The sequence below is a fragment of the Xenopus tropicalis genome, chromosome 8, assembly GCF_000004195.4.
Source record: "Xenopus tropicalis strain Nigerian chromosome 8, UCB_Xtro_10.0, whole genome shotgun sequence".
NCBI lineage: Eukaryota > Metazoa > Chordata > Amphibia > Anura > Pipidae > Xenopus > Xenopus tropicalis.
The window spans coordinates 25,414,764-25,433,238 of NC_030684.2; the positions used below are offsets into that span (position 1 = coordinate 25,414,764).

General features: G+C 46.2%; 1 protein-coding gene across 3 annotated transcripts in view; it reads right to left on the reverse strand.

Moving 5' to 3' along the window:
- fgd1 (FYVE, RhoGEF and PH domain containing 1) overlaps window positions 1-18,475 on the reverse strand; it is a 99,824-nt gene that overhangs the window by 30,320 nt on the left and 51,029 nt on the right. For 2 of the 3 annotated variants that reach the window (XM_004914189.4, XM_002939598.5), the window contains exons 2-4: window positions 2,921-3,112; window positions 777-957; window positions 103-568 (exon numbers count right to left, since the gene is read on the reverse strand). In XM_004914189.4, coding sequence (XP_004914246.1) covers window positions 103-568; window positions 777-957; window positions 2,921-3,112 — 839 coding nt within the window. Of the gene's footprint in view, window positions 1-102; window positions 569-776; window positions 958-2,920; window positions 3,113-8,482; window positions 8,606-18,475 lie in introns of those variants that run through there. The other variant, XM_012961798.3, reaches the window with a different exon arrangement.

The following is an 18,475-nucleotide window of genomic DNA, read 5'->3' on the forward strand; positions in this document are numbered from 1 at the left end:
TCTTTAAGATAAAGACGACATTCCTCTTAATGTGAGCCTTTATCATTCTGCAATCATTATCCACTCGCCTAGAAAAAGGTTGATGCAGTGGCCTGGCTTTACCTCACATGGATCCAGTCTTTCAGGTGGCAATTCACCCTCGTCACCACTTCCGTCCTCCATGTCACTGTCGCCTTCGGAGTCACGCGCTGAGCAGCGTTGGGCCACACTATAACAGGTTTCGCTCTCCTCCCGGCCACCCTCATCCACCTCACCAAGGAAGCACATCTCCTCGCTGGTGGAGGGAGAGCTAATGCTGTCAATGCCACTGTCTCTGTTTGCCAGTTTCCCCCCAGAGTCCTGTTCACCCATTTCACCAGCATCTCCTCCCTCCACACCAAGCCGCCGTCTCCTTTCCAGGCTGCCTTGGGATACCTCAGGTTCCAACAAGTCAAGGAGCTTGTGCCCCAGTTCCCCCATGCTGTACCCTGAATGCTGGAGGGAGGGAGAGGGAGAACTGTCCATGTCAGGGTTTATGTCGGTGCCATGACCCAGAGTTGTTCTTTCTATGGGGAGGATGATTGGCTCCCTGTGGAATAAAGGAGGTGAGAGTGGATGATTTATTAGCCACCTGGCTAAGGAGAGAAAGTTGTGCAGAACATTAATTTATAACGCCTTCCTGAACACTGCCCTGTGGAATATCACAGAATTTGCTGTGCAGCTGCCTTGCAGCAGCAGGTAACCCTTTCCAGACCAGAGTAAGTAGTATATAATAGCTTACTCCTTTTCCTACTTACCTCTCAAATTTCTCAATCAGAGATGTGACTGCTGAAGGGGTTCCATCTTTGTTGTCAGGACGTGACAAACAAATCCTTGCGAGCCGGGGGTCCGCTGGCAATGGCCGGGAGGGAGGTGGTGGGATATGCCCAGGAGGTCGTGGCCTTCTTATGCTTTGTAAGTGCGCAGGCTTGGGAGGGACTGTGGGAGGAAAACAGACCAATCTGATATCAGATTAAATTAAAGAAGTGGTTAAAGACACCAATTAAATGTGCTACTTATAAGGCAGATTCCTATGTATCCCTTCCGTCAATCACTTTATGGTGACAGCATATAAGCACAATAAGTTCCAAGGAAAATTGCTTCACCCAGGGGCACGGAGTAACAGCACAAATTGATGTCCCAGAAAACATCTAATCCATTAGATACGCAATGTGCTATTTGGTCATACATATTTATCCCCAAACTGTCTGATTATACCACAGCTGACTGATCATGTCAGTACATGAAACTGGTATTCCTTATAAGCAGAATTTTATTGCCTGCCAGAGCTCAGAGAACGGATCTTCCCAGGTCACACTGGTTCTCTCCATCCTGATCTTTATTACCATTTGAACCACCGTGGCTAAGTTGTTTCTGGAGATTGTTCTTTATGGCTTCACGGTGCTGTGAAAATTTGCTAAAGGGCGCGGATGAAATAGAGGAGCTGGAATAAGCTGGGAAGGGAAGGGGAAGTCCAAATTCATTACTCTGAAAAATCTCCAATTTTACAAAGAGGGTTAAGAAAACACACCAGACCTGTTTACTTTGTGCTCTGAGGGGGCAATAAAGACAAAAGAATGTTAAACACACAAATTACTGCTGTAGTGTAGAAGGCTTAATGAATTTAATGATGTTATCCTTACACTATCTACCTGTGAGTGTTTAACTTGAAGCAGGGGACCAATTATTTTAACCAACTTAATGCATTTAAAAAAAATAAATGCTCAGTTTAGCATCTGAGTGTACGTATGTATGCATGTCTATTACAAATCTCATGGTACTTGAACCTGACCAGTTCTAAGGGCTCTGGTACACGGGGAGATTAGTCGCCCGCGGCAAAACTCCCTGCTCGCGGGCAACTAATCTCCCCGAGTTGCCTTCCCTCTGCCATCCCACCGGCGAACATGTAAGTCGCCGGCGGGATGGCAGACGCGGCGAGGCGATTTCGGGAAATCGCCGAAAAAGCCTCGCGAGTCTTTTTCGGCGATTTGCGCGAAATCGCGCCGCCGCGTCTGCCATCCCGCCGGCGACTTACATGTTCGCCGGTGGGATGGCAGAGGGAAGGCAACTCGGGGAGATTAGTCGCCCGCGAGCAGGGAGTTTTGCCGCGGGCGACTAATCTCCCCGTGTACCAGAGCCCTAAAGGTAGGGTCTGTAAGTCAGCTTTCACTGATAGCAGCATTCCTTCAAATGGCTAAAAGTATACTGGTACCTGAAGGTCCAACAAATAATTCTCAGTCCAAGGGTATTAATATGAAGTCTCTACTCTTCAGGGAAGGCCCCACTAGATGGTGGAACATTGCTGCTTTCATTCAGCCACAAGAGCATTAGTGAACTTGGGCACTGATTTTGGGGATCAGGACTGGCTCTCAGGCTTCTAATTTTGGGTTGAGGTCAGGGCTTTGTACAAGCCAGTCATGTTCTTCTACTCCCATCTCCACAAACCCATTCTGTACAGATCTCTTTACATGCATGGGGATGTTATTGTGGTGAAATAGGAAAGAACACTCCACAAACTGTTGCCTCAAAGTAGGAAGCACATTGTCACGAATGTCACTATAACCTGTACTATTATCATTTGCTTTCAATGGAGCCAGGGACCCTGGCCCAAACCATAAAAACAGCACCATACCTCCTCCTACACAACCAGCATTATGCATTTTAGATGGAGTGTCTGGATACGTTTGACCATATAGTGTATGTCTCTGCTGTAGGCTTACTGGCATAGACAGGGTTGAGTCAGTTGTTGTATCAGTGACAGTTTGTGAGTAATGCATTGCAAACATAGAACCTGCATTGAAAACACAATCATTTCAGGCACAGGCTCCAAATTTGTTTGTGCCCACAATTGATTATGGCCCAGTGTCAGATCAGTGTTCATAAAACACAGGGAAACTATTACCTTCAGGTTTAGGAGTCAGAGAGCGCCTTGGAGCCAGTGGTTTAGGTGTAGAGGGGTCTGGGTGTACCCCGTTGTAGTCAGAAGAGGTTGCAGAATCCGAGCGCTGCCGCTGGGGCTTTTCCGGGTGCGCAGAAACGTGAGCTGGCTCCAAGGAAAGGCTTTTAACAAGCGGCTGAGGCCTGTGCTGGGGACCTGAAATTCAATAATGCAGGTTAGTACTCCAGAGGGCAGGAAAGCAGAGACAGACACATAGGTTAGCAGTAATAGAGGTGCAAATAATCTGTCATTCAGATCATTGTGTTGCCCTGTAAACCCAAAAGGGCAGGTGCAATTAGATTTACAAATACTTTTAAAAGCACTGAATATTTGTTGCAAGTTTGCTTAGAATTAAATAGATATGACATCTGTGGCTCCAGGGCAATGGGTTAACAACACTTTCAGCTACAAGAGTTTCATTTTGCTTCCATGCAGGCTAGAAAGGGTTAAACGGATATATGTGCTGGGGACTGAAAACATCTGTCTGTGTTTAACGCCTGCATACATCCGCTGCACATCTGCGAAGAAATATGCCCAGTCCTATTTAAATGTCTTATAGTTAAAGGGTAAATGTGCCCTAAGCAGGATTAGATTCACTACTCTTTCTACTTTTTAGGCTCTCTGAGGCATCAGCCTTTCACCAGCCACTTGCCCACACTGTGTAATTAGCAGCCCCTGCAGTAAAGTGTTTTTCTTGGCCTCTAGCTTTTCTGAACATCTGACACAAGAGCACCTAATGTCCTCAGACAGAGGTAGACTCAACTGGGAGCAGGAAGGTTTACAATTTTACTGCTTGGAAGTAGCTATTTTGTGGGGAAGATAGTGCTGTGAGTTGCAAATTTAAACTAGCTGTGAACAGAAAGGTTTTAGATTTTAGCCTGGGGTAGCCAAAAGCATTAGAGGGAGTCCTAGTCTGGGATAGCCTTATAGGGAACCCTAGCCTGTGATAGCCAAGAGCCTTACAGGGAGTCCTAGCCTGGGATAGCCTTATAGGGAACCCTAGCCTGTGATAGCCAAGAGCCTTACAGGGAGTCTTAGTCTGGGATAACCTTATAGGGAACCCTAGCCTGTAATATCCAAGAGCCTTACAGGGAGTCCTAGTCTGGGATAGTCTTATAGGGAACCCTAGCCTGTGGTAGCCAAGAGCCTATCAGGGAATAGCCAAAAGTATTATAGGGAATCCTAGTCTGGGATAGCCAAGAGCATTATAGGGAATCCTAGTCTTGGATAGCCAAGAGCATTATAGGGAATCCTAGTCTGGGATAGCCAAGAGCATTATAGGGAATCCTAGTCTTGGATAGCCAAGAGCATTATAGGGAATCCTAGTCTGGGATAGCCAAGAGCATTACAGGGAATCCTAGTCTGGGATAGCCAAGAGCATTTTAGGGAATTCTACTCTGGGATAGCCAAGAGCATTATAGGGAATTCTAGTCTGGGATAGCCAAGAGCATTATAGGGAATGCTAGCCTACGATAGCCAAGAGCGTTACAAGGAATCCTAGCCTGGGATAACCAAAAGCATTAGAGGGAACTAGCCTAGAAAAGCCAAAAGCATTAGAGGGAATCTAAGCTTGAGATGGCTAAGAGCATTGTAGGAAATCCTAGCCTTGGATAACCAAAAGCATTAGAGGAAATCCTAGCATGGGACAGCCAAGAACCTTATAGGGAATCCTAGCCTGGAAAAGCCAAAAGTATTAGAGGGAATCCTAGTCTGGGGTAACCAAGAGTCTTATAAAGAATACTACCACGAGACATCCAAAAGCAGTGTTGAGAATGCAAGCTTGGGAAAGCCAAGAGCACAAGAGCATTGTAGGGAATTATAGCCTGGGGAAACCACAAGTACCAATGTAAAGTACTAGCCTAGAGCAGTGCAAGGAATCTCAGCATGGAACAGCCCAGAAATAGCCTAGAGCACTGTAGGGAATACTAGCCTGAAATAATCTAGAGCATTGTAGGGAATACTAGCCTAAAATAGCCTAGAGCACTGTAGGGAATCATAGTTTTAAACAGACTAGAGCGCTGTAGTCTATTGAAGCCTGGAATAGTCTACAGCACTGTAGGGAATCCTAGCCTGGAACAGGGAATCCTAGCCTGGAACAGGGAATCCTAGCCTAGAATAGCCTAGAGCAGTGCTATCCAACTGGCGCCCCCATGTGTACCTTTAAAAGGTATTAGTACTGAGAATAACTGCTGTTAGTCTATAGGTCATACTCTGCCTACCCTATGCTGCCTGTGTGTGCCATACTCTACCTATCCTATGCAGCCTGTGTGTGCCATACTCTGCCTGCCCTATAGTGCCTGTGTGTGCCATACTCCACCTGTCCTATGCTGCCTGTGTGTGCTATACTCTGCCTGCCCTATGCTGCCTGTGTGTGTCATACTCTGCCTGCCCTATGCTGCCTCTGTGTGTGCCATACTCTGCCTGCCCTATGCTGCCTGTGTGTGCCATACTCTGCCTACCCTATGCTGCCTGTGTGTGCCATACTCCAGCTGTCCTATGCTGCCTGTGTGTGCCATACTCCACCTGTCCTATGCTGCCTGTGTATGCCAAACTGTGCCCTATGCTGCCTGTGGGTGGTGAACCTGGGCTTTGTTCTGGGAGTTTGTTGTTGTAAGTTGTTAGGGGGTCCCTAGGATTTATAATTATATGCTGGGGGATGCTGACCTATCTACAGGGAGAGGAAGAGGCATATTGATAAGGGAGTGGCTTATTATGACTTAATAAACTCTACAGCATTGTAGGGAATGCTAGCCTAAAATAGCTTAGAGCACTGTTGGGAATCAGTTTTAAATAGACTAGAGCGTTGTAGTCTATTGTACCCTGGAATAGCCTAGAGCACTATAGGGAATCCTAGCCTGGAACAGCCTAGAGCAGTGCTGTCCAACTGGCGCACGCAACCCCCCCCCACCCCCGTGTCTGCCATACTCTGCCTGCCCTATGCTGCCTGTGTGTGTCATACTCTGCCTGCCCTACCCTGTTTGTGTGTGCCATACTCTGCCTGCCCTACCCTGCCTGTGTGTGCCATACTCTGCCTGCCCTATGCTCCCTCTATGTGCCATACTGTGCCTGCCCTATGCTGTCTGTGTGTGCCATACTCTGCCTGCCCTACCCTGTCTGTGTGTGCCATACTCTGCCTGCCCTATGCTGCCTGTGTGTGCCATACTCTGTCTGTCCTATGCTGCCTGTGTGTGCCATACTCTGCCTGCCCTACCCTGCTTGTGTGTGCCATACTCTGCCTGCCCTATGGTGCCTGTGTGTGCCATACTGTGCCTGCCCTATGCTGCCTGTGTGTGTCATACTCTGTCTGCCCTATGCTGCCTGTGTGTGCCATACTCTGCCTGCCCTATGCTGCCTGTGTCTGCCATACTCTGCCTGCCCTATGCTGCTTGTGTGTGCCACACTCTGCCTGCCCTATGCTGCCTGTGTGTGCCATACTCTGCCTGTCCTATGCTGCCTGTGTGCCAAAGGCTGCCCTATACTGTCTGTGGGTGGTGAACCTGGCAGGGGATTGTTCTGGGAGTTTGTTAGCATTTGAAAAAGTTGTTAGGGGATCCCTAAGTTGTATAATTATATGCTGGGGATGCTGAGCCATCTACAGGGGAGGAGGGGGCATATTGATAAGGAAGTGGCTTATTATAAAGTCCTAAAAATACAAATTGGAGGATTTTCTGAACATGAAATAGTTGGCAGACACCAATCATCCCAAAGAGACTTCCATTGTAGGTCCCCCGAGTATATCGTCCGATACACAATACATGTGCAGATTTTGTGACCAAAATTTTCTAACCTGTGCAATCAACTAAACAATTGTATGAAATTAGTATGAATATTATCATGACGATGAGCCCACACACTGTCCGAAATTTTTTTTATCGGTATATAAATGGCCAGCTTCAAAAGCTCTTATGATAAAATGGCTTGCATTATTGTCCCTCCACCATGTAGGCCAGAAAAATTCCAGCCCTACTTACCCCAGAAGTTGGACAGCATAGACCTAGAGCATTGTAGGGAATTCTAGCATGAAAAAGCCAAAAGCACTGTTGTGAATTTAAGCCTGGGAGAGCCAAAAGCACTGTAAGGAATAGTAACCTGGGCTAGCCTGGAGTAATATAGGGAATGCTAACTGCCAAATCCACTACAGAAAACAATATAGGGAATTATAGCCTGGGGAAACCACAAGCATCAAGGAAAAGGCACACAGAATATTTTTGGGCACTTTGATACCCCTGATCTTTATCCAAACGGCACCCATTGCATGACATGGCAACAGCTTGCAAGTACTTGTCTGGCAAGAAAAATGGACCGATAGTCGTCTGTATGAGCACTTTCACGCAACTGTCACAGCAGGCAATGGGGGGGGGCACTATTTTCAACAGGAGAGTTTCCTTTGATGGCACAAGGTGCAGAGTGCACAAGAGAAGTAATAAGACTCCCAATGTGCTTTGTGCCAAAAGATGTCCCTTCTAGTAAAGCTGCATATACCCCCCAACTGGCTGCCCACCTGCTGCCCTTTATATGGTGGGAACCCAACTACATGCCATTCACTTATCAGGATCAAATCTTGACACAATTCCATAAGCAAATACAGATATTGCGCGGCCAAAAAACATGGAATTTTGCCTGTGTTGTCTGCACTTCAGGTGATGAGCCTCACTGGCTCCATACAGCCCTGCTGTGATCACAGTATTATAAAGAAGCCATCTTCAGTATGAATACTTGGCATTTCCTACATAGAATTCTGTAAGAGCAGTGGGCACTCCTCCCTAGCAACCATTATTATTGTTTTGTGTAAGGGAACACAGAATGGCTTTGCTGGAATGCAAACATCCTTTGTTAGAAACCTCTCGCTCTATTGTTTCGCTTTCACTGCCGCGGCTAGCAATAACACAGACTGCAGGGGTTACTTTTTAAGCACTGCATTCCCGAGGCTCACGCCTGTCCCACAGCAAGTACCTGCAAGTCATATGTGCAACAAGGAAGGCTTTGCAATTGTAGGGCACGCCGGCGGCACAAGCCTCACGCCACCTTTAAATGCCCAATTCCAACTATGCCAACACGAGAGGCGGCCAATCTGTCAATGTTATCCAATGCAGAAAGCAGATTTTCATTGAATGTGTAATACCACACAATGAGCGCTACTGAGCCCCTGGGCAGGCAGGGGCCTATATAAATCATCCACAATTCACAATTCACCAGCATCTCTAATTGTACAGACTGTATTGCTGCCAGTGCCAAAGAAGCCTGTTCCTGCTCAATCACTTATAAAAGGCTTTAGGCATCTCTTGAGCGTTACACAGGCGTGACGAGTTAAATAAACATGCGATGAGAAGCACAGAGGTGAAAAAAAATGTAAAGAAAATATAACATTTTAGACTTATAACACACAGGGAACCTCCCCCAAACTGGCAGACAGTGGGGGCATGGGAAAGGTTGATAAGAGAAGGTGGTGCTAGCCATGGCAGAGAAGCTCTATCCTGTGCCTGTGGGTGAAAGGAAAGATAAGCAGGGCAGTAGAATGGCACTTACCCAGCAGAGTGCTCCCCTATAGCTCGGGCACTGTACCTGCGTGCCATACACACAACTGGAGTCTCCCCGGGGTGGCTGCTGTCTCAGCAGCTGTTCGTGGCAGGTAGGAAAGGTGGGAGGGACACAAGGACACAACTTCCATAACTTGTGTTTGTAAAGTTGTTAGCAAGGGGAGGGGGTGGCCAAGTCAAACAGCAGGGCCTGCTCTGTGATGTGTGAGCCAGAAGGGTGAGGCGCCCGACAGAACAAAGGCCCAGCTGTGCCAACCTGAATGGGACGGGACATGTAAAGAGCATCACTGAGTAACCCCTTTCGTGCCAGGGCAGCGCCATCTCATTCTATACTATGGTTAGCAAAGCATTAACCCTTTCTCTGGCTCAGGTGTGCAGAGCAAAACTGTGTAACCCTTCCCCTGCCTCAGGCCAATGCAGCGTCACTGTGTAACCCTTTCTCTTGCTCAGCTGTGCAGAGCATTACTGTGATTATGCCAGAAGAGCATCACTGCGTAACCCTTTCCCTGCCTCACACCAACAAGAATCACTGTGTAAACCTTTCCCTGCCTCAAACCAGCAAACAAGCCCCCCAAAATACTTCCAAAAACCCTTTTTGTTTCCCATTCTCTATGATGCCTTACCTATTAAAAACCCATAACACAGAAAATTCTAGAGCCCCTTGACTGAAACAGCCCAGAACAATCCCTTGCACACCAGAGAACACCACCACATTGTGATGTTCCCTGTACCCACAAAGCTACACAATACCAGCCTGCCCCTAACAAGACCCTAATGTATCCCTCTTTGGGGCACAGCAGCTCTGACACCAACACAGTCAGGGATCACCCCGACACAGTGGGTGACAAGCAATTCTAGCAGGGAGGTGTGTTTCTGGTACGGCTATGTGAGAGGAGTGTGTGACAAACTGCTGTCACTTATTTGCACAACTGCAAGCCACCTCCATGTCATGGCATAAATATCTTTCAGTCAGGCAGATCTACTCAGGTTTTGCCTTCCTCTGGATCAACTAGCAGCTAGGCAGAATAAATGTGCCTTTTTAACCTAAATTACTATGTTACTAAAATATATGTATGGGAGCTGCCATATTACTTAACAGTAGGAAGTTGATGTTTCACAAAAAGCAAAAATGGCAGAAATCCTTGCATTTGACATGGCTTTTGTGCAAGGGGGAAAAAAGACACAATAGAAAGGGAGGGTTGGAGTAAGGTGATGTTGGGCTGACAGATTCTGTTAATGCCTATAAGAGGGGCTTGGATGAGTTCTTGAACAAGCATAGTATCCATGGCTATTGTGATACTAATATCTACAGTTAGTATTGATATTGGTATATATGGTTTATGTATGTGAGTGTATAGATAGGTCATTATAGGTTGTGTGTGCTGGGTTTACTTGGAAGGGTTGAACCTGATGGACGTTGGTCTTTTTTCAACCCTATGTAACTATGTAAGGACAGGAAAGGAAAAGGAGTGGATGATTTTACATTCTTAGTCAGTTACCTGTCATCTCATTCCAGTCATCGATAGGAATGATTCACCGGCATCCACCCCCAACACACTTGAGCTCTCGGCCCAGGTTGCACGCCTTGTTACTCTCATGTAACCTTTCCCCAACAAACACCCAGCACACCAATCACTCTTCCTGGTCCAGGTTAGGAGCGGGAAGTTGGACTTTTTAAATGTAAGCAGTCCCCTGAGAATTAATTCCTTATCTTCCTATTTACTACACATGGTCCAAAGTCTATATACAGGGATCCATGGGGAGGGAAAGTAGAGTCAGGGGAATGGCAAGTTGGTTCCAGTCACTAGCCCGGACCAGCACTCCTCTTCTTCCAAAAATGCAGTGGCTGAGGGAACATTTCTGAAATCATGGAAACTGTTTTGTACTGTGTATGGCCTCACCCTGGGCACCACAGGGGGTACCTGGGACAGAGAAACAATACAGTACAGAAAGTACCCTATAATGGTGCATTCTTTGAAAAAGAGGAGCTTCTTCTCTTGGGTAGATAGTAAGCAACTTGAATTACCTCTGAGTTCCTTTAAACCTGGCACCCCCTCAGGCATGTATCCCACTGCTACTATAGGCACCATCTCTCCCTACTATACCTGCTATCCCACAGCCACAGTCCCTTCCCAGAGGCTATTATCCCACTGCTACTATAGGCACCATCTCTCCCTACTATACCTGCTATCCCACAGCCCCAGTCCCTTCCCAGAGGCTATTATCCCACTGCTACTATAGGCACCATCTCTCCCTACTATACTTGCTATCCCACAGCCACAGTCCCTTCCCAGAGGCTATTATCCCACTGCTACTATAGGCACCATCTCTCCCTACTATACCTGCTATCCCACAGACACAGTCCCTTCCCAGAGGCTATTATCCCCCCACTGCTACTATAGGCACCATCTCTCCCTACTATACCTGCTATCCCACAGCCACAGTCCCTCCCCAGAGGGTATTATCCCCCCACTGCTACTATAGGCACCATCTCTCCCTACTATACCTGCTATCCCACAGCCACAGTCCCTTCCCAGAGGGTATTATCCCCCCACTGCTACTATAGGCACCATCTCTCCCTACTATACCTGCTATCCCACAGCCCCAGTCCCTTCCCTGATGCTATTATCCCCCCCACTGCTACTATAGGCACCATCTCTCCCTACTATACCTGCTATCCCACAGCCCCAGTCCCTTCCCAGAGGCTATTATCCCCCCACTGCTACTATTGGCACCATCTCTCCCTACTATACCTGCTATCCCACAGCCACAGTCTCTTCCCAGAGGCTATTATTATTCCCCCCCCCCCCCATGCTGCTATAGGCACCATCTCTCCCTACTATACCTGCTATCCCACAGCCACAGTATCTTCCCAGAGGCTATTATCCCACTGTTACTATAGACACCATCTTTCCCTACTATCCCACAGCCACAGTCCCTTCCCATAGGCTATTATCCCACTGCTACTATAGGCACCAACTCTCCCTACTATACCTGCTATCCCACAGCCACAGTCCCTTCCCAAAAGGCTATTATCCCACTGTTACTATAGGCACCATCTCTCCCTACTATACCTGCTATCCCAAAACCACAGTCCCTTCCCAGAGGCTTTTACCCCCACTGCTACTATAGGCACCATCTCTTCTTACTATACCTGCTATCCCACAGCCACAGTCCCTTCCCAGGGGCTATTATCCCCGCTGCTACTATAGGCACCATCTCTTCTTACTATACATGCTATCCCACAGCCTCAATCTCTCCATTAAATAAGAGACCCGGGAAGCTGCTATTATTTTTAGTGCAATGACGACTGTGAGTTGAACACAGTACAACACTGGGCCCGAGGAGGTTAAGATTTCCAGGCACCACTGTTTTATTTAGTTGGGCTTGGGGGGGGATGGAGACTGGCATCTGTATGGAAAGTTTATGGGGCTGTTAATCTAACCAGCTTTCAGAAATCTGGATTTACTGGCGTGCAATGGAAACTCTTATAATGCATTTTGCACGGAGTTGGTAGCAGTTCAGGACATATATACCAACAGGCACAGCATCAGGGGGCAGATTATTATCTGGTAACATGCAGAATTGACCATGGGGCTTTCATCCTGTACGTCAAGGTTATTCATCCCAGTAACAGTTTTTATTTATGGGACACCTGCAGGGAGCAGAGGCTGAAAGTCTGCATAAATAGAATTTGAAACTGTCAGTTCCTATGCACAGATGCACTACAATCTATAATAATGTATCTGGTGTAGTTACCCCTGAGTGCAGAACCATTCAGCAATATTTGCTGCTACTAAAGGTGCTGTTCTTCTGAAGTATGTAATACACAAGCACTCTTGTATAGAATTCTATGCTCTATATTTGAAGGGATACTTTCATTAGAACACAAAGAAAAGGATCAATAAGCCTTTATATGAAAGACTTGTTTATGTTTACTACACTGCTGTCAAATTAGATTTTTGTCTAGGATCAAGGTGCATCATGGAATTCTATGCATTTCAATAAAACGGTTTAAATTACTGACAGCGCAATTGATCTATAACTGCGGGTGAGAGGGACTTAAAATCAGGGTGCCTGGGGGCTTTAATATACATTTGGAAATAGGCCATCTGCAGTGTTTGGGGGGGGGTGCCAAAAAATTTTCTGTGAGCTAGATGATAGATAAAAGGACCCCGGGATACTACAAGGTTCTGAATGAGATTCAAAATAGGTTCTGGAATGTCAAGAACACAGAGGCTAGAGCCCTGCATGGGTCCGGTCAGGCAGACCCATGCCTTATTTGGTCCTCTGAGTTACACCCTGACCTGGACCTGCCAAACCAGAATGCTCTGTGGACCAGAAGTAACATCACTTGGAGGTGGGTCAACCAGGTCAGGGGAAAAGTTCCTTTAACTTCAAGGAGGAGGGGTATTAAAGCATGCACTTTACTGGGAACCCAGGCACTGTCAGGGAACCAAGGACCTTCTAATCAGGTCTGAAAACCTGATCATTTTACAGGCATTCCTTGGGTACCTGCTGGTACCTGACCTGACGTAGGCCCATACAACCCCCACACAAGCCCACTAAATTGTGACTGTCTATGACATCTTACAGCAGTCCCTCTGGCATTTGCCACAATCTACAGACTGTTAGTCTGGGCCTGACTAAAACTAGGGGTAGGCAGAGGAGGCGTATGCCTCGGCACATCTATGCCAGGCACTACTTGGCCTGGACCTGCAAGACACCATTTTTAAAAAGAATGCAGCTTCCCAAATCAGAGAAACATCTATACCAAACATCCACACAGCTCTCATTTTATTCCAGGCGCTAAGACAGCAGAGTCATATGCCCTGTTATGTGTCTGGCAGTGGAGGGGTTAAAGAGAAGGGTTAGCAACAGCTGGAAATGTGAGCGCTGGAAGCAACGGCTGCTGCATGTTCCAACCAGCAAGAGCTCTAGGTTCTGCATTCCCTACACTGCACTATGCGACTCCGGGGCTCACATTTGATTACTCTTTCACAAAAAGCCTTTAGCGACTGCCTTCTGTGTATTTGATCGCAACTGGGGCACAGATTGTTTCTGGTTTCCTTCATCATTGTGTACGCAGTCAGTACCAGTGTCAGATCTTTTCTAGGGCACAAAAGGGGAACCCCGCCCCCTGTTATATGGAAGTGCTGTCCAAGTTCTGCGGTACCGAGGGCTGGAATTTTTCCGGCCTTGGTGGAGGGCCAGGTTGGACCACTCCCCCTTTTTTAAAGCGCAGCCACTTCAAACCACACACATGTTATCACAAGAGCTTTTAAGACTGTACCCACATTAATGGTGGTAGTGCAGCAAAAAAACAAATTGGTGCTCACTGCAAGGATATCACCCTTCACCCATATGTTTATTTTGTCATATTAAGCCACATACTCTTATAAGCTCCCCCCCCCCCCCCCCCCCCCCCGCGGATAACACAGAAACCCCCAGCACATAATTAATCACCTTAGACTTAGAGACCCATTAAGAACTATTTACAAATGTTTACAAACTCCCAGAACAAACCCCTGCCAGGTTCACCACCCACAGGCAACATAGGAGAGGCAGAGTATGGCACACAGGCAGCATAGGGCAGGCAGATTATGGCACACACAGGCAGCATAGGGCAGGCAGAGTATGGCACACACAGGCAGCATAGGGCAGGCAGAGTATGGCACACACAGGCAGCATAGGGCAGGCAGAGTATGGCACATACAGGCAGCATAGGGCAGGAAGAGTATGGCACACACAGGCAGCATAGGGCAGGCAGAGTATGGCACAAACAGGCAGCATAGGGCAGGCAGAGTATGGCACACACAGGCAGCATAGGGTAGGCAGAGCATGGTACACACAGGCAGCATAGGGCAGGCAGAGTATGGCGCACACAGGCATCATAGCACAGGGCAGGCAGAATGGGAAAGAGACAGGGAAACCTATCATAACTATGCAAGTAACTGATTATGACCACTGTAACATGCTGTATTGTACAATGTTTAGTGACACAATGCCAGTGCTGCTCCTACAGTCTGTCTGAGGTGTGCAAGGTGGGCATCTGCAGTCTGAGGTCTTACAGGTGTGAACAATACAGGTCCTTACAGGCATGAACAACGGAGGCGCTTACAGGCATTTAAGTGCCACAGATCATAGAATCTACGGTCTGTGGATAAAAGGATTGAAGTGCCACAGATCATAGATTCTATGTTTTGGTGCACTTCCAGGTTTGGGAGAAGGGAGATCGGCTTTTAAAGCCTCACACACTTATACTTGCACACACACATACATTTTGGGAGGTTTCACACATTCACAGCACTCACACACACACACAACATGCATTTTTTCCAAGTGTACAAACACACATACACCCTTACACAATTTTGTAGATTTTTCTGTATTGGTATTGCACAGTGCGGTTTTGCCTGAAATTTTTTTTATTGCCATTGCAAAAAGCGTATTCGCTAACCGCACTGTGCAATACCTTTTGTATTTTGTTGCTTATATTACATTTTTGGGCACTGAAAATATGAGGTTTTCTGGGGTAATTTTACTTATTTGCCCCTTTTACCACACATAAATCAGGCAATGTAATTGTTGTAGTAGAATCAAATATGAATGCACTAACTTCTTTTATGGGTCTCTAAATGCCAGATACTTTGGGGATCCTATGCACAATGGGCATCAAACTGTTCCATGGACCCTTGGCTTTCATATTTAGTATGTGTTTTCTTGGTACCTAATGCTTTGTGGGAGATAAGGCGCTTGAAAGTGAAAGCTTTGAGGTGATTTTTAGGTATTTCATCAAAACCGCCAATTTTGGGAAAGCATTGTGACTCTGTAGTTTGGAGTAGAAAGACATGGGTGCCCATTTTGAATTTACCCAAATGTGTACTTTCTAAAAAAGTATGATTTTGGGGGTCAGCGTATTTTTTTGTGTCTTTACCCCACAAAAATGTAGTAAAGGTGTTAAATTTTTTAGTAGCTGAAGTGATCTCTCTCATTTTTAGGATGTTTTTTCTTGGTACCTAATGTTATGTAGGAGATAAGGTGCTTCAGAGTGGAAGCTTTGAGGTGATTTTTTAGGATTTTCATACATTTTTATAGAAACTGCTAGGTTCAGAAAAGCATTTCTGTTTGGTAGAAAGACAAGGTTTTTGATCTATAGAAATCTCCACAATACTATACATATCTGGTATTGGCATGCTTGAGAGACATGAAACTTTCCGAATCAGTTGAGTTTTTGCCCATTTTGAGTATTTTTATAGTATAAATCCCTATATCAAAATATAGCTATTTTTCTTTGTATTGGTATTTAGGGCTCTAAATCTTGTTCCAGAAGTGGAAATACATAAAAATGCAAGCAGATTTAGATAGCTCTGGTTCTCCTGGAAAAAAAATGATATATTGTTTTCTTTCCTAAACTAACCCCCCCCAATAAATGCCCTTAAAATAAGAGAGCACAAACAGTAAAAAAGTCTGGTGCTGAGCTTAACTGAAGTGTGAAATTCTGCCGGTTAAAGCTTACACAACAGATGGCCCCCAGTTGGACAGCACTGTTATATGGTATAGGAGAATCCAATGTATATGTACCCCTATAATCAGGATCCCTGCCTTTAATAAGGGACATACTGTATTTATTACTTTATTTATTATAGTTGCCCATAGCAACCAATGAGCAATTCGATCTTCGATTTTGAACTTTTTTTCACCTAAAAGTTAGAAAACAAAAGCAAAGATCTGATTGGCTGCTATGAGCAACATCACTGGCCATGTTGGCTTGCACACCATACCAGCACTGTCAGGCCAGTATGCATTTTATATATGTGCAGTGTACCTTTTAGGGATGCACCGAATCCATTATTTTGGGATTCGGCTGAACCCAGAATACTTTACTACTAAATTAGGGAAAAAGAGGGGTTAAAGAGAACTGTGGATGCAGGGCGCGTGCCATTCTCTTTAACATTTCTTGTTTATGTGACAAAAAGTCATGTGTTTATGTAACAAAAAAGGCACGTGATTTTAAGGATTCAGTTCGGCCAGGAGCATGGATTTGGTCGAATTTTTCAGTGCATCGCTAGTACCTTTGCCTTTAATTTGCATCCAAAACAAACAGAATGCATATATGAGCACCTAAGAACCTACAGAGCTAGCAATCTATCCCCTAGTAATTGAAGGGTAGTTAGCCAGGCTGGCTTCTGCTACATTGTTTCAGAAGTCACAACTAGGCACGTATGTATGTATAACTTTATTTATAAAGTACCACAAGGGTACGCAGCGCTGTACAATCTTACAATATACAGAATTACACACAGGGAGGACAAGTGTTATAATAAATACAATAAATAAGTATAAATACACAGGGAATAAGTGCCATGGGGTAAGAGACACAGTAGGAAGGAGGTCTCTGCCCGTAGAGCTTACAGTCTAAGTGGTTGGGTAACATACAGGCACAAATTGGAAGGTAAGAGTGCATCAGGTATGGGCATTTGCCCTTAAGCACAAGACTAGACAAAATAATATTTTAGTGCTCGAGAAGGTAGCATCTGAGTTTAATCTTAAAGAGAGTGGGTGAGTGTTCCCTACCGAGAGATTCAGGGATAGAGTTCCAGAGGTAAGGAGCAGCGAGATAAACAGTGGGTGTGGATGGTGTAAAAAGACGGAGGCTCTGAGAGGAGCGGAGGAGACGACCAGGAATGTGCAGGGAGACCAGTGAAGAAATATAGTGAGGAGCAGAGGAGTGAAGGGCTTTGAATGTTATCAGAAGGATTTTGTAAGCTTTCCTTTGCTTAACAGGCAGCCATGCTAGTGAGCTTAAGTGAGGCTGAGCAGGATCCCTCTTAGGAGAGAGCAGGAGGATCCTGGCAGCAGAGTTTAAGATTGATTGCAGGGGAGAGAGGTGGGAGTCTGGGAGGCCGGTTAGTAGGAGATTGCAGTAATCTAAGCGGGAAAGTATAAGGGCATGGATTAGTGTTTTAGCTGTTACTTGTGGAAGGAAGGGGCGTATCTTGGCATGAGAGCAGAGGGATAAACAAACACTGCCTTTCAATAGCAATTACATTTATAATGACCCCTGAAATGTTTAATAAATGTAGATTGGAAAGCTGCTTTGAGGAGGTTTTGGGGCAAGACGGAGTGCAGGGGAGGCAGCCAGGAACACAAGCACAAGTATTACTAGCTTGCAGCACCACAGGCTGCACAGCAGGGAGCACTAGCAAATAAAGGCAGCAATTTGCATTGGCAAGGCCTTCTGGCTTCTAAAATCTCTTTGGTTTTTAGCTTCACCAAGGGACATTTCAGGCATTAAATCATTACATTTTTTTTATATTCAGTCCCTTTAATCACCCCTTTTGGTGTCAATGGGGACAGTAATAGCAGGAGATTGGGGTGCACTGCAGGTGATTTGCCCCTTTAAACTTTTCTACTATCAACCCCACCCCCCCCCGATACTACTGGCAATGGGAATTGAGTGATGCACTAGCAAATTCACACAGGTTGTAAAGCAGGGGTAGTAATTTTTAGTATTTTACAGAATTACCTATTCTACAGTAATAGCTAACCTATTCTAATCTATTCAATTGTTGTGAGGCTACAATTTCAGGGTCGGACTGGGCCGCTGGGACACCGGGAAAAATCCCGGTGGGTCCCGGCCCTAGTGGGCCCCAGCGGCCCAGTCCGACCTTTGCTGGCGCTCCCCCTACTGACTGTTCCTCCCCGACGCGTTCAATTTATACGCGCTCGGGGAGGACGTCAGGCGGGGGCCCTGCGGGGGGGTTAGGGGACGCGGCTGGGGCACCTGCAGGGCCCCTGGGGCGGGAGCCCCGGTGGGCCCTGCACCCCCCAGTCCGACCCTGTACAATTTTATTGTTACTTTCTATTCCGCCCATCTCCTATTTATATATAGTCTCTTATTCAAGCCATTGGTTACTAGGGTAGATAGTACCCTAGCAACCAGGTAGCTGCTGATATTCCAAATTGGATAGCTGCTAAA